At 37.2% G+C, this 17,230-nt stretch overlaps 2 protein-coding genes across 2 annotated transcripts; both read left to right on the forward strand.

Moving 5' to 3' along the window:
* The first annotated feature begins 586 nt into the window (after positions 1-586).
* LOC575858 (heme-binding protein 2) lies at positions 587-9,082 on the forward strand. The gene is made up of 4 exons (XM_011676852.2): positions 587-837; positions 3,782-3,911; positions 7,584-7,764; positions 8,747-9,082. Exons 1-4 carry the CDS (start codon positions 676-678, stop codon positions 8,916-8,918), a joined length of 645 nt encoding a protein of 214 aa, XP_011675154.2. The 5' UTR covers positions 587-675; the 3' UTR covers positions 8,919-9,082.
* Positions 9,083-10,114: 1,032 nt separating this feature from the next.
* Positions 10,115-15,286, forward strand: LOC592620 (heme-binding protein 2). The gene is made up of 4 exons (XM_792133.5): positions 10,115-10,475; positions 12,295-12,424; positions 13,445-13,625; positions 15,089-15,286. The coding sequence occupies exons 1-4, from the start codon at positions 10,338-10,340 to the stop codon at positions 15,258-15,260; spliced, it is 621 nt and encodes a 206-aa protein (XP_797226.3). The 5' UTR covers positions 10,115-10,337; the 3' UTR covers positions 15,261-15,286.
* Positions 15,287-17,230: the final 1,944 nt, after the last annotated feature.

Raw genomic sequence — 17,230 nt, forward strand, 5'->3', positions numbered from 1 at the left:
CAGTGTATTCCAATTGAATGGCGAATAAGGAAAAGAAAAGGAAAAGAAAATGCCCGAAAATGGAGTTTTACAACTTACAGAGACACCCTTTACAAGACAGTGTACACACCCTCTAAGGTAAAAAGGCTGTTCTCACTTATTTAAATTATAATGAATGATGATTAGATCCGTTGTGTCCCCTCTCTCACGAAGAAAGAAAAATAGCTAGGACCATCACTACACCACTGGTTACGTAACAATTGGGGTGAAGTTAAAAAAGCATGGAATTGCTTTTATCAAACATTGTTGTACGCCTATCTATCTTTTTTCATGTCAGTTCAGTTGACAATCGATAACGATGTTACGAGGCATGATTCTATAAAGCGTGACTTTTGAAACAAGTCCTCACAGTTTCCAGTTATCTCAATCACAAAACAAATATTTAAATTCTAGAGTTGACAAACCAATCTTTTTTAACGCACCTTATATTTTGCCTTAATCAAACCAAATATGTTGGCAAGAAACCTTACCTAACCTTCTGCAAACACAAACAACTGATTTTTGTAACTGCTAAGATAAGACAAAACTATAAAGACACAGCGATGTGTCTATTCGACACCATTAGGAAACCTGAGATTGGAAGGAGTACTTGACAGCAATCAATCTGATCCTCAGCGCTCAAAGACCACACCAACCATGGCAAAGTTTATAAGTACCGTTCTACTGTTGGTCTCCACACACATGTGTCTTTCAGCTCAGATAGCAGTTCCAGAACCAGCTGATGTTGTCACACCAGTAGCTCCATTGTTCTGCAACGGTATAGCCTGTCCAGCGTTTACCGTAATCCATTCGTCTGAGGTAAGATCTCATCGTCTTTCTTGGAGACTATTTTATTATATTTGAGATTAAAGATAAAGACCAGTTATGGTCGTGTGATCGCATTGTGAAAGAAACGTTGTGGAATCGGTCAGAAAAGGTTGACCATCTAGCATATTAGTATTGGTGTGTACTGCAAGGTTCTGGAATCATCAAAATGATAAGAAATTTTGCTCAGTCTTGGTAACGTTACACATAAATGCAGGCGCGGATCCAGGATTTCTTAGGGGAGGGGGCCCAACTTCTTTTTTTTTTGCTCCCGAAAATTTGAAAATCGCGCCGGCCGAAAAGTCGCTCAGTGGGGGGGGGGGGGGGGGGGGGGGGGGGGGTACAGAGCACAATTTTTTTTTTTTTTTTTTTTTTGCTCCCGAAAATTTGAAAAACGCGCCGGCCAAAAATTCGTTCAGTGGGGGGGGGGGGGGGGGGGAGGGGGGGTAGTGAGGGGGGGGGGAGGGGGGGGGGGGGGGGGGGGGGGGGGGGAGGGGGGGGGGGTAGTGAGCACATTTTTTTTGATCCTCAAAAAAATTTCGATTTGCACCCCCCCCCCCCAAAAAGGTAAAAATCACGTAATTTAACATGATTTCTTTCTCAAGGGGGGGGGGGGCCGGGTCCCCCGGGCCCCCCCCTGGATCCGCCACTGCATAAATGTACACATAAAGATGTATATGGGACTACGCACACGTGCGCGACACGTGTTATATCTATCAGGTCCAAATAGATATAATACTTTACCAAATATATCAATTAGTAGGCGGTTTCTCGGCAAAATTTGTATGATCACGTATTAGTCAAAACATTCTTTCACATGATTGGTAATTAGAGCTTCCATTTCATTTTTTGAGAGGGGGGCGTTTCCAAAACTGGTCTTACCTTAACATTGTTTGTGTTAACATGTTGAGAGAAAGACATAGGTCTACGAACATATTTGAATTGTATGCAATATTAACCTGACGACAACACCTTCAAACGCAACCTGGAGGGTGTTCCACAAAGACTTTAAGTTAGACTTAACTATGGCAGGCCATTAATGCCACTGTTTGCTGTCACCATTTACTGGCATTGGTCTCTCAAGGGAGGTACAAATCATGGTCACAAATCTACAGAATTCACGTTGTTTGATAATTCATTATTGAAGGGAAAAATATTATGTTAAGATCATAATGGTGATAGGAGCAAGTGGCATAAATGGACTTTCATGGTTAAGTCCAACTTAAAGTCAATCTTAGTCTTTGCGAAACACCCCCCTGAGTTCCTACTCAATTCAACTTTAGACGCATGTTATGCCGCCTTAAAGGTAAAGACCAGTATTGGAAACGCCCCAGTTTCAAAAAATGAAATGGAAGCTCTCATTACCAATCATGTGAAAGAATATGTTTTGACTAATACATGATGATAAAAAATTTGCCGGGAAACCGCCTACTAATTCATACATTTGGTAAATTTGTTTCTCTCATGGACTGTGAGAGATATAGGGTAGTCCCATATACATCTTTCTGTGTATAGTGCTTGTAACTTAACGAAGAATGGGCCAAATTTCTTATCATTTTGATGATTCCAGAACCTTGCAGATGCTAGATGCTAGATGATCAACCTTTCTGATCGATTCCACAACGTTTTTTTCACAATGCAATCGCATGACCATAACTGGTCTTTACCTTTAATGTACGTGTATACATAGATAATAGCAACGTACCAACAATAAGATAAATAATCATTAGAATAGTTAACCCAAATCATAGAATAAAATGGTTGATAGTGTCGTTTTCCTTAATTTCCACAAATGAATACACTGTAAAAAAGAATGTGTTCATTGGTAATTTTTACCTATTTTTTCCATGTAGAATTTACTTGAAAACATTAGTTTTGCCACTTACGCACTAAATTTAAGCCTTGCTAACTCAAACTTTCAATTTAGTAGAACATACGTGGAATATTTAAGTAAAATCAAATACATAAAAACTTTAAGTAATTTCAGCTTGTATTAATTTAGTAATTTTAACTCAAAATCAGAACTTATACGTATTACTCAAACAATTTATGTTGATTAATCTTATCTTTTTAAAGTAAGGACCGATGCAGTGCGTAATAGAAATATTTACATAATTTATGAATATTCATTAAGACCAAATTAAACTCTTTTTAAAATAAAACAATTCTTTTTCTGGTTAAATGAAAATTTAAGGACTTTAAAACATTTACTAATTCATTTCACATGGCTAAGCAAACACAAGACAATTTTTAGATGTTACCCAGTTCAAAACAAATCAAAACTTGATATTTCAGGAAATTGTCAACCAATTTTCCTTTTAAGATGCTACGATCAAGTATATATAAAATTTGGAGCCTTTCTATATGTGTCGAATTGAAGCGTATGTAATAGTTTGTGATGGTGGTGTATATATATATATACGGTTAAATCATAAATAGAAGTAGTGAATGATTAGTGGATGTTACTTGTTAGATTAGATGGGGTACCAAATCGTGCAATATCTAATCCTATCATAGTTTTTTTTTTAATTATCTAAAATGATTACAATACTTAAATTATTTACGTTAATGTAACTCGATTTAACTGAGTAAAAATTTATTCAGCAAAATAATAAGTAAATTCTACTTAAGATGCCGTAGGTAATATTTACTTAATAAAAATAAGGCAATTCTTTTCCTCAATTTTATTGAGTTATTTCGACTATTATATTTTTACAGTGTAGGACACATAATACAAGCATGATGATGATCGAAAAGTTTATAAAAATGAAGAAAAAACTATTTGAAGAACACATCTGATCTCGAACTTTAAAGTATATTCGGTGCCATTTTCTTCTTTGTATTATTATTATTGTTGTATGATTGATTTGTGTCTATGTAACTTGAGAGCATAGCATGATTTTTATGCAAACCTTTTCCACGATCTTCTTTTGAACAGGAATACGAAGAGCGACAGTACAGTGAATCTAAATGGGTGAGCACTGAGATTATGAGCATGGATAGGCGTTCAGCTGTACGTCAAGGATTTCGAAGTCTATTCAGCTACATCCGTGGAAACAATGACCAGAGTAAGTGCGCCCTCAATGTTCTTTCATTGTCAGTTCCCCGATCTATTATTCTATCGTCCTCTATTTAACGACTTCCATTTAAAAAATAAAATCTTCACAATAATCAAAATATTGAATCGTAACCTGTATATTTATATCCTATATGTGGACATGCCTTGAACCATGATGCATGGCCCTACAGAGGAATTTTTCCTGTTGGGGGTCGGGGCAAAATGCAATGAATTATTGATAATTCATTGCATTTTTTTAATTTTTTATTTATTTATTTATTTATTTATTTATTTTTATTTATTTTTTTTTTATTATTATTTTTTTATTATTTTTTGATTTATTATTCATTTTATTATTATTTTTTTTTTGTGGGGGGGGGGGGGGGGTATTTGTGGGGGCGGCGACGTACCCTAGCGCCCGCTGCGTACAGTCATGATTCAGTGGCTAAGCAATGGCCTCGTTACTGTGAGGCCCCAGAATAAACACCGTGTCGATCAGCTATATTAATGTGAGGCTTCAATCGTGAGGCATTAATCCTCATTACTGTCAGTTATGAGTTAAGGACGTAGGTCCCTAGTTGATTACCATAGTAGCACACACATGCTTTAGCTGTCACGCAAAAAAAAACACTCACAAATTATTATTCAATAAAATCTGAGAATGTATACTGTTATCTAGCTCTATTAGGAATAAATCATTGTCAAAATCATTCCATAAATTGGGGTAAAAACAATTATTCCACCATTATGACCAACAGTGTGTATCAAACTAACTTCTGTCAATGAGATTATAGAAATAGCATCAACTCTAAAATGTAATAAAGCTTGTGGACCAGATGGTTTTTCGTCAAAAGTTGTTTGACAATGTATCTATTATTTTGTTCATCCATTGTGCAATGTATTTAATAAATCTTTTATGAGTGGTATTTTGCCGGATAGTTAACAAATTGCAAAGATTAAACCAATATATAAAAAAATGACATAAATAATATTGAAAATTGTAGACCAATGGCTTTGTTACCCATATTTTTGTAAAATTCTAGACAAAAAAATGCACAGAAGACTGTATGATTTTTTTAATGAAGGCAAAATCCTTATTAATGACCAATTTGGCTTTCGTAAAGGTTTCAGTACTTCACTTAGTATATTAAATTGTAGTTAATACATTTTACAAGAATTAAACAGTGGTTAGTTTTGTTATGCGGTGTTAATGGCTTTACCCAAGGTAAGACTTTTGACACCATTGATCACCAAATTCTCTTGAAAAAAATTTAATTAATATGGTATACCGCTTTAATGGTTTCACAGTTATTTGTTAAGTCGTAAACAGTATGTGTCGAATCCAAACACATGGATATAGATATCGGTGTCCCTCAGGGTTAAGTTTTGGGGCCAATTTTATTTATTTTATATGTAAATTATGTTATTAATTCATCAAAATTATTGAAGTTTTCTCTGTTAGCAGATGACACTGAAAGATTGCATGGACTTGTTAAGTGTAACCATCCAAGAAAAGTCAGATTGGAAAAAACATATTGATCATGTTCGTAATCAATTGCTTAAATGTATTGGTGTATTGTATAGACTTAAGGATTTTCAACCCTCAGAATATCACTTAATATTTATCATTTTATTTTATTTCCTCATCTGAACTATTGTACAATAATTTGGGGCAATACTTTCAAATTAAACTTTACAATTGTTTATTTGATATAAAAAGGCAGTACGTCTGTTGACTAATTCTAATTATATGACTCGAAGCGCGCCACTTTTTGTTAAATATAAAATTATGCCTTTATTGAACTGAAGATTGAATACCTGGAGTTTTATGTTTAAATATAATTATGTCTAATATGTTTCAAACAAACTCAATAACGTATACTGATTTAAGTAGACAACATCAATATTTATATAAAACCTTCTCTAGATTTAATTTGTTCGTAATTCATTCAGATTCATATGGGTACACAAATGGAATTTGTTGAGTAGTGTCATAAGAAATAGCACAAAACTGTCCAGATTCAAAGCATCGTGCACTTTACATTTATTCAAATCCTTAAATAATCTCGATCTCTCGTCGTAGCTATTTTATCTTGTATTTTTCCTTCCTCTTATATCTGTTCTCCGTTATGTCGTGTGGGTATGTGTGAGTGTGTGTGTATATGTGCGTGTGCATTTAAATTTATATTTCTATTATAATGTACTTGTATGTAGGGTCCCGATTGCCAACAGTCTTGCTTTTCAGAGGCCCTGGCCATTATTACTTGTTTATGTTGTTATTCTTTGATATTCTTTTTCTATTGTATTGATGTTTTGTATACACTGTCGCTCATAAAGGTGGAATATTTTGTTTTATCCAAATTTATGGAATTATTTTAAAAATAATTTAAAACTAATAGATCGAGATAATAGTATACATTCTCAGATTTTATTGAATAATAGTTTGCCAATGTGTGTTTTGCGTGACTGCTAAAGCATGTGCATGCTACTGTGATTATCAACTAGGGGACCTATGCCCTTAAGTCTTAAACGACAGTAATGAGGATTAATGCCCCACAAAAGGGCACTAATATATAGCACATCGACATGGTTTTGATCATGGGGCCTCACAGTTACGAGGCCATTGCTTTGTCACTGAACCATGACTGTACGCAGCGGGAGCTAGGGTAGGGGGCAGTTTCCATAAATAAAAATAAACAACAGAAAATGCAATACATTTTCAATAATTTATTGCATTTTACCCCGGTTCCCAACATAATTTTTTTTCCTGTGTGTCCATGCATTGAGCCATGATGCATGGCCGTCCAGTGGATTTGTTTATTTCGGGGACCGGGGTAAAATGCAATAAATTATTGCAAATTTATTGCATTTTCTGTGTTTTTTAAAAATTTATGTAGTATAGTAGTGCCTTTTTGTGGGGCATTAATCCTCATTACTGTCATTTATGACTTGAGGGCGTAGGTCCCCTAGTTAATAAGCATAGTAGCATACACATGCTTTAGCAGTCCCGCAAAACACACATTGGCTAATTATTATTCAATAAAATCTGAGAATGTATACTATTATCTAGATCTATTATTTTTAAATAATTTTTTAATAATTCCATGAATTGGGGTAAAACTAAAATATTCCACCTTTATGAGCGACAGTGTATATATTTTTTTGTTAATGGTCAATAAATGAAATGAAATTAACTAATAACAATTGTCAATACCGAATGAAACAATGTAGCCAAATGAATTTAAGCCAATAGACTTCCTTTGAATCTTGACAAAACCAATGTTAAGCTATTCAGTATTAAATACCTGTTCTACAATACCAGAAAATATAATTATGAATGATTTTGTCATAAATAAGTTTGAATCAACTAAATTTTTGGGTGTCATAATCGACGGTCAAAACATTCATGGACAAGACAAACACAATACCTTCCAAAAAAGTATCAAGAAACATTGGTATTATTAGAAACTAAAGCATTTTCCCCCTGTGAAGACTCCTCATACATTGTACTGCATTCTGATCATATCTATACTGAACTCTTGCCTGGGGTATAATGCATCTCTTGCAAAAAAGAGCAATGAGAATAGTTTTTAACAAAAGATATCGTGCTCACACCAACCTGTTATTTCTCCAAATAAAAGAAATAGTCAAATAACGCTCTTGCCATTCAATCTTCTTACAGATCAAAAGATTGCCATGACTGCACCGGTCGCTACCCGAGTGATCCCGGGCCAGGGCCCCGCATGTGAGAGCAACTTCACCGTATCGTTCTTCATCCCAGCAGAACACAGCGCTAACCCACCAGCTCCCAATGATTCCCATGTCTTCTTTAGTACCATCCCTGCTCATCGTGCTTACGTCAGGTAAGATCACATACATCGTACTAAATTCTTTTTGATTTTGCAAGACATATCAAACATATTTTTATCAAGCGCGTAGCTAGGATTTTATTTTAGGGGGCGGTAGTGAGCACGCGAAGCACGCTCCTTAGGGGAATGGGTGCAGCTTTGACGTTTCATTTAATTATTAGAGAAAGAAGACGATTCGTTGAACTGTTCTCGACTCTCAATCGTTGTCTGAATTCAGTTCCCCCCCCCCCGCGAAGCGCGGAAGCTTTGACCACGTAACATTAAATTTTCAGAGAAACAAGACGATTCTATGTACCGTTCTCGACTCTTAATCCTTGTTTGAATTCAGTTTCACCCCCTCCCGCACGAAGCGCGGAAGCTTTGACGTTTCATTGAATTATCGGAGAAGGATGACGACTCATTGCACCATTCTCGACTCTTAATGTTTGTCTGAATTTTCAAACATGTTTTTCTATCTGCTCCTTTTTCTTCCTTTTTTTTTTTCTCTCTGTCTCTCTCTGTCTCTCTTTGGCCGGCGTTTTTGTTTGGGGGCTATTGCCCCACCGCCACCCCCCCCCCCTCATGGCTACGCACCTGCATTTTCTGGCGGAGATCGTTTCCGTTTCGATTTCTAGCCGTATTGCGAAGATTTCGTGTTAGCGAGAACAACAGCTGTGGAAAAAGCCCAATTTGTTACAAGCTCTATATTTTCGAAATATCAACTCAGATCAAGGGCAATTAATTTCAGTACCCCATTGGATATCCAGTAGAAATCATGTTCAGATTACGTAATATGCGGTCATTGCCACTGTAATGTTCGCAAGTTTCAAAAATGTCAAATTGCTTCAATTTGATTTTTTTCGAATGTACTAGAAGTGGCAATCGTGTTTTTTATATTTATTTTAAGAACTTGTGCATGAATTAGGTGTGCCCAGACTAAACCAATGAAATTCTTTGACTATTGACCCCATTTCCATTCATTTCATTCCGATCTCAGATCCTTTGGTGGTTTCGCGTCTCAAGATGACTGGGTCCAGGCTGGCGTTGAATTAGGTCGTGCTCTCGACGCGTCACACCCATACGATAGTTCTTACTACTACACGGCTGGTTATAACGGTCCTTACACCCTCTTCAACCGACGCAACGAGGTCTGGTTCGTCGCAAACTAAAGACTAACTTGAGCCTAATTTTGGACTGCTGCTATTTTAATGTTTTTATTCTTGTATAGAATTATTCTTATCCATGACAGTGATAACATAAAAAGATGGATTAGTGCCATGAAAATTATAAATAATGTGTTAATTGTTTTATAAATACATTAGAACCAAAAAAATATCATTGGTTTTGTCAAAAGAAGTTTAATATAAAAGTATCTATGTCATAATGAGAAATACGGAAAAAGAAAGAGGGAGATATGAGGAGCATTGCGATATAAATCAGTTGGGAATGAAGGATGGAAGGAGTGTAACAGTATGATGTACAAAAACAGTGCGATATGCACAACATGGTCGGGTGAGCTGGAGAGAGAGGGGGAGAGAGAGAGAAAGAGAGAGGGGGATGGGAGGGGTGGTAGGAGGGAGAGAGGAAAGGAGGGGAGAAGAGTGGGGAGAGAGAAGACGAACAGAGAGTGAGAGAGAGAGAGAGTAAAAAGAGAAAGAGAGACACTAAGAGAAAAAGAGAGAGAGAGAGAGAGAGAGAGGTGGGGCGTGCGGAGAGAGTGAGGGAGGAAAAAAAAGAGTGGTTAAGGCGACAGACTAAAAATCTGTTTTGGTCTCCCCGCCCAGGTTCGAAACCTGCCGACTACGAAATATATTTTTCAAATAGATTAAATCATGCAGAATATTACTTTTGTTTGTTAATATCCCTAAGTGATGCCTTTATGTTGATATTACTTCTCATTTACTCCGTTATGATTCTGGCTCCAAATTGAATTGCGAATCAGAAAAAGAAAAGGAAAAGAAAAGAAAAGAGACATGGAGTTATACAACTTAGAGAGAAGACCACTCCCTTCACACGCCCCGTCATGTGATATGCTTGTTCTGAGGGATTTCATTTTTAATAACCGATAATTCGATCCGCTGCCCTCCCCCCCCCCCCCCCCACATGACATAGGACCCTCATGCTAGAACAATAACTACGCCACTTTTTACGTAATACTGTTCTCAAGGTTCAACCCTTATGAAATGCTTATCAAATATTTGTGTAAGCCTTGGGAGGTAATTCTTTAATCTTTTATGTTGACAGTTTAGTTCACAATTGATGAAGATCTTGTCTCTAAGCGTGCCTTTTGACACAAGTCCTCATAGTTATCCAGTTATCTCAATCGCAAAACAAATATTTAAATTCCAGAGTTGGCACACAATTCTTATTTACGCACGTTATTTCGCCTAAAACAAAACAAATATATAGACGAAGACATTTACGTAGCCTTCTGCAAACACAAACAAGTGATGTTGTAACTGCTAAGGTAGGACAAATCTATAAAAGCCCAGCGATGTGTCTGTTCGACACCATTGGGAAACCTAAGATTGGAACGAGTACTTGACAGCATTCAATCTGATCCTCAGCGTTCAAAGGCCACACCAACCATGGCAAGGGTTATAAGTACCGTTCTACTGTTGATCTCCACACACATGTGTCTCTCAGCTCATGTTTTCACCCAAGACGCTCCAAAGTTCTGCAAGGGTCTAGAGTGTCCTGAATTCACTACAATCCAATCGTCTGAGGTAAGTTTTCATTGTCTTTCTTGGATAGTTTTTTTTTTTTTTAGATCAAGATTTATTTCATTAACATGTTCAGTCATTAAGTCATTTAAGTATTTTATTAATTTGGACGCCTAAATAAACAAGCTAACATAAGCTTCCTACAGGTGCTACCTTTTCCTTCTACTCTTTTTCACAGTTTGTTTAAATTAATTAACATAATGCTCATGATTTGTATATTTTAAACTGTCTGTACTGAATCACATGTATATATTTGTTCGCTTTTGAACAGAAATAAAGTCTTATGAATTGAATTGAATTGAATCGACATGTTAAGTCATATTTGAAGAGATCTTAACAAATATAAAAGTAGGTTTAATAATAATAATAATGCTAATTGTATTACTCATTGCGGATGTGGTATCGGATGTAGCAGCGGCACACGAAACCGCGTCGCGATCTTTTAGATCCCTTGTTGACCATACATTGAGAAACAAACGAATATCACTAGCGATATTATTTCCCATATTCGAATTGTATGCATATTTGTTAACAAGGGTTGTTCTTGAAAACATTAAAGCTTGCCCGGGGCTTGTCTGACATATCAACAATATTGTATGAAGAGATCCCGAGTATTGTACTTCATTCATTCATAACAGGTACCGGAGTGTTGGCTCAGTCAGTAGAGCGTCCGCCTCACAACCGGGAGGTCGTGGGTTCGAACCCCGGCGGCCGCGTCATACCAAAAGACGTTAAAAGATTGGAGTTGTTGCTACCTTGTTTGGCGTTCAAGAATAAGAGATAGAGCAACGTCGATCTGGCGCTGCTCAGTGGCTGCCGGGCTCACGATCAATTGGGCAAAAAGAATTTCCGTTTCGGTTTAATAAAATTTGGAGTGGACTATTAGGCTATTATTATTATTATTATTATTAATGAATAATTCAATATATATTAATAACTAAAATAATATATATATGTTTTATATATTTATACAATATTAGTAGAACTCTCTATTAAAGTGTCTATGCCTTGGGCAGTTTGCATACATCAGGAGCAACATGTACAATTATCACAACTCTGCTTTTCAGTAGATCCCTCTATTTCCACAGGTTTATCTTTTTAAAATATTAAAAAACATTATACAAGATATTTATGTATTCTTTCTATTTCACAACTTTAAACCATGTAAAAAGGATTATATTATTGAATGTTGAATTGTATATATGATTTCTTGTACAAATTACTGTTCTGTTGGAAATGAAAACAAAACTGAGCATTATGGGTCATACTCCGCTCATCCCCAGGAAATAGATCAAATTAAGTAAATAAAATAAACAACTTAAAAAACAAATTGCGAGATTAATATTAACCATGACAACAGCACATACAAAAGCCACAAGAACAACAACAACAGAAAAAGTCATAATCATGATTGTCTCAAATCAGAAAATGAAATAGTTGATAGTGTCATATTTCATAATTTCCACAGAGAAATTTGACATAATTAAAGTGAAAAATGATGATGATCAAATATTAAAAATAGAAAATGCGATATCGTACCCATGCAGTATGTAAAATGTATTTCTCTATTCGGAGTCGTTTTCTTCATATTTTAATTTTATATATGCTTCATCTCTATGTAATGCTACACAAAGGTTCGTACGAGCGATAATTTCGTACGAATCTCCCTGTTTTCCATTGTCTTGCCGAATTTCCATTGTCTGAAAATCGTTCGTACGGCATTCGTAGCAGTTCGTAATGGCATTTGTGACCGAGGCTTAACATTAGGGCAAAGCCGGATTTTTATGCAAATTTGTTTCCACCATCTTTTCTTTAATAACAGGGATACGAGGAGCGCCAGTACAGTGAATCTAAATGGGTAAGCACTGAGATAATGAGCATGAGTTATGACTCGGCTTCCAGCCAAGGATTTGAACGTCTCTTCAACTACATCGAGGGAAACAATGAACAGAGTAAGTGCGCCCTCAATGTTCTATCATTGTCTGTTCCTCTCTACTCTTCAATAATCTTCTGTTTTCTGTTTTAAAGCCAAAATGTACTAGTTTACAGGAGGAATTAAACCACCCTGCAAGGTCACTGACAGGTGGCTATCTCATCAAATCAGCTCTCAATTAACATAAGAAAAAGAGGATCATGGGGGACCAATGGTCACCGATTATGCATTGTTTGCTCTATAGAGGGCGGAAGTAGCTTTACGTAGTACAATGGGGATTTAAGTTTCTTTAACGACTTCCATTTCAACAATAACATCTTCATAATAATCAAAGTATTGAATCGTAACGTGTATATTTATATCCCAGTATAATGTACAAAAAGTAAACCAATCAGCATAGAGTTAAGTTACCTGTTCAACATTGCATTTTACCTGCTCGATGATTTGCATAGTATTTTTACTGGAAGTTTATCTTCTTGGCTTATCAAATCGGTTTATCGTCCATAATACTCATGCATTTCAATGAATATCATTATTCATATCATCACGGGTGAGATAGGGGTAGGGGTTGTCTAGCATTCGCCTTCAGGTGCAAGCCTCCTCTGTCAGATGACGTAGGGGGAACCAGGGGCGGATGTAGCTTTTTGCCAAGAGGGGAGTGGGGGTTGACCCAATGGCGGATCTGGGATTTTCCCAAAATCGCGCCGTTTTACTGTTTTACTCTTTTTTCTCACTTGGCCGCCCAAGGTGGGGGGGGGGGGGGGAGGGGGGTTAACCGCCGAAACAACCCCTAGATCCGCCCTGGGAACTATGGAGGGCTGTCTCTTTGTTTGCATGATTAAATTACACTTTTTCTTTCGTTACACATATCGTTGCGAATAAAGAGGATATTTCAATCTTGAAGATTTTCATCGTTTTACAATTTCAACTTTTTAATTTTATTTATTTCCCCTTGAGACACCTCTTTTCAATTGAAATACAAGTCAATTCATTCTAGAAATTGATCCAATAACAATCTTGCCTTACAATTATTTTACAGAGCAAAAGATTGCCATGACTGCACCGGTCGCTACCCGAGTGATCCCGGGCCAGGGCCCCGCATGTGAGAGCAATTTCACCGTATCGTTCTTCATCCCAGCAGAACACAGCGCTAACCCTCCAGCTCCTAGTGATTCTGATGTCTTCTTTACTACCATCCCTGCTCATCGTGCTTACGTCAAGTAAGATGACAGTTCTTTTCGATTTTCACAGGCATCAAAACATTTTCTGGCTGAGATCGAGTCCGTTCCTTTTCGATTCGATTTCTACCCATATTGCAAAGACTTAAGCTATGGTCACAACTCAGAGCGGCGACCGACGGCATGTGTAGCCTGCTCAGTCGCCGCTGGAATTTAGGCATCGCCCAACGATTTTTGGAGAAGTCGTGCAGGCTGCAAAGCCCTAGCGATGCCTGGGCGATGCCTTGTCGATTTCCCGTCGGTCGCCAGTCGATTTTAGGTAAAAACTGGGCGAAATCGGGGAGCTTCTCTGTGAGGCGTCCCGGCAGTGACCGACTGATGACCTACCGATTCCCGAGCGGTCTCCCACCGGCAGATTTTAAAGAAATTGCCCGGCGGCCGGCCGGTGATCGTTAGGGCACCAAAATACGTTCGGTGCCCGGGCGGTCGACGCCCGGGCACCGACCTTATCGAGCGTTTGCCGTCGAGCGATTTTGAACTGGGCGGCGTTCCGGACAGCGTTATTTTTTTCTGCGGCACTGATTGGGGTTAGGTGCGTGTTGAGCCTATGGTAAGGTTTAGGGTTAGGGTTAAATCAAGACCTCTTTTTTTTTTAAAGCCCCAATCTGTGCCTCAGAAAAAAATGACGCTTCCGGGCAACGACCGCTCGGCAGTCTTTGACGTAGCGGCTTTGATTGGCTCAATAGGAACCATACGTCATTTATTAGTCATAAATATTCACGATACGTACGCATACAGGATCCGATGCGGTAATTTATCAATTCATCAAATAATGAGATTTCATACAAAAATTACAAGTGCAAACCTATTTTCACTTAAAACGAAAGTCCAGCCTCTGGTCGGTTTAATTTTGATCTCCACCATACCGTACCAACGCAAATATTCATATATTCAAATATTGATATATAGGGCAGCGTGGCAAGGTTAGGTTTAAAAAAGACGCTGCCCTGGCGGCCCCGGGCGCGTAATTTTTTTCCCACTTGAACTCCGTACCCCCAGTATGAACTTATTTGCATACAGCTAATCAGAGCTCATCTTGTCAATAACAAGCTTTAGGCGTGCTAAAGATGCGAAATTCAAAATGGTGTGAAGCTCTGGGCTTCACACGCGTATACGCGTTATCCGGGGGTGGATGTCCAGGGGGTGGATGTCCGGATACGCCCCATTGCATATCCCGTAGAAATCATGTTCGGAGGACGTATTACACGGTGATTGCCTGTGGAATGTTTGCACGTTTCAAAAGATGAAATTGCCTTTAATTTGATTTTTTTTCTTCTTCTCTCGAATGTACTAGAAGTTCCGAACATACCATTGTTGTTGTGTTTTTTTTTTTTGGGGGGGGGGGGGGGTAAAGAGGACTTGGATCAATTGTGCTCCAATAAAATCAAAGAATTTCGTTGAATGTTAAAACCCATTTTTCATTCAATATTTCTTTCTGATCTCAGATCCTTTGGTGGTTTCGCGTCTCAAGATGACTGGATCCAGGCTGGTGCTGAATTAGGCCGTGCTCTCGACGCGTTACACTCATACGATAGTTCTTACTATTACACGGCTGGTTATGACAGTCCTTTCACCATCTTTAGCCGACACAACGAGGTCTGGTTCATCGCAAACTAAAGACTAACTTCAGTCAAATGAACTTATCAAAGAACTGTTCTTAGTTTATTGTTTTATTTCTTGTAAACAATTATTCTCAACCATCATAGTGATTACGTAGTGAACATCGGGTATCATATAAACGTTATGAATAACGTGTAAATAGAATTATATAATAAATCTATGAATACCAAAATGTGATGTACCCATTGCTATGTAAAAAGAAGTTTAATAACAAATATGAGGAGCAGACCGAAATGAGTCAGTTGGGAAAGAAGGATGAAAGGAGTGTTACAGTATGATGTATAGGAGGGAAACAGTTCAATATGCATGACTGGGTCGGGTGAGCTGAGGAGAGAGAGATGAAGAGAGGGGGTGGGGAGGGGTGGGGAGGGGTGGGGAGAGGGAGAGGGAGAGAAAGAGAGGGAGAGGAGGATAAACAGAGTGAAAGAGAGATAGAGAGGAAGATCGAGCTTTACATCATAATATTATACAGTGTATATAAATATATATCTATATATATATATATATATAGAGAGAGAGAGAGAGAGAGAAACCAAAGATAAGGAGGGAAGTGGAAAACATAACGGCTGGAATTTTCAAAGAAATTTGATTTAATCCTAAAACCGTCGTCTTACCAACAACTTTTTCTGGGCGGCCGAAAACGGCCAAAGAATGTGTGCAGAGAAAAATAACCCGTTTTCTTAAAAATATATGCTAAAAAGTGTTTTCTTTTCTTTGTCTTAGAACAAATCTTTAACCTCTATTTCTCTATTTTTGTTCTTCATTTTTTCCATTTTGGCCGCCCATTGTAAATTGGTGGTTTAGACCACGGTGTAGGGTGAATCCATGTTTGTGAATTCCAACCAAATAGTCTAGTATCTGACGATAAGAAAGAAAGAAAACAACTTTAAAAACACGACAGAAAATTGAGACTCCAATAGTTTTGACCTTTTTTCTTAAAACTTCTTTTAATATTAATAATCATTAGTAATCATAGCAAGAAAGACTCAACGCATAATTAAGTACTTGGGCTCGTCTATCAATATCATGCAGTTTGCGCATCCTTTGAATAGAATTGGGTTTTCCACCAGAGTGTTTAAGCCCCTTCGAACTTATTGACGGTATTCATAATTTGTTATCTTTTATATAGCGGTCGACTTATTTAGGCTTTCAATAATGGATGCATTATGTTGGAGATCCACTTGATAAGAATCCTGGACAATAGAGTGAGACGTTTTATTTGCTTTCTGTACTATGTACCTACACTTGTTTATCACCCCATCTTTCTCCACTATTCTTTCTTAATCTCCGTCCATTTCTCTTTTACTCTTCCTCTTTCTCTGTTAACCATTAAAGGACTCTTCCAGTGTCAATCAACAATACCGTGTACATACAACAACACAATGTACATGAAATCATAGACTAGGTTTAAAGCGTATACATACTAACTATAACTATTTTCTAATTATATTTTTAAAAAAATGAAGAAAAATGCAAAATACGAAATTTAAGACATGTGCTTAGGGTACTTTACAAAGAGTGTACAAAACAATATAGAGACCTGGGCCCCATCTTATAACGAGTTGCGATTAATTTGGATCAATCGCAGGTCATCCAATCAATCGCAAGTTTACAGTCTCCTATCACTTATGTACATAAATGCGTTGGATATCAACTCTTTATAAGACGGGGCCAAGGAGGCTGCATCGAAACAGTTGCCCCAATTTACCCATAATAATTGAATTTCGTTCTTCACAAAAATCTTAAAGTGACAACACTTTCTATCGGATGCTGTTATCAGAATATCTGTAAAGATTAAATTCAATTTAATCTGATTTAACTGAACCGAATTGAATTAAGGCGGTAATTATTATGAAAAAGGAAAACTGCCGAATTCACATGAAATATGAAAAGTGACATTAACAATTATAATAGAAATATAGTAAACGCGTACAAATAATATTCCTACATTACTTAAACTAGACCTA

This window comes from Strongylocentrotus purpuratus, unplaced genomic scaffold, assembly GCF_000002235.5.
Source record: "Strongylocentrotus purpuratus isolate Spur 01 unplaced genomic scaffold, Spur_5.0 spur5_scaffold_1, whole genome shotgun sequence".
Classification (NCBI taxonomy): domain Eukaryota; kingdom Metazoa; phylum Echinodermata; class Echinoidea; order Camarodonta; family Strongylocentrotidae; genus Strongylocentrotus; species Strongylocentrotus purpuratus.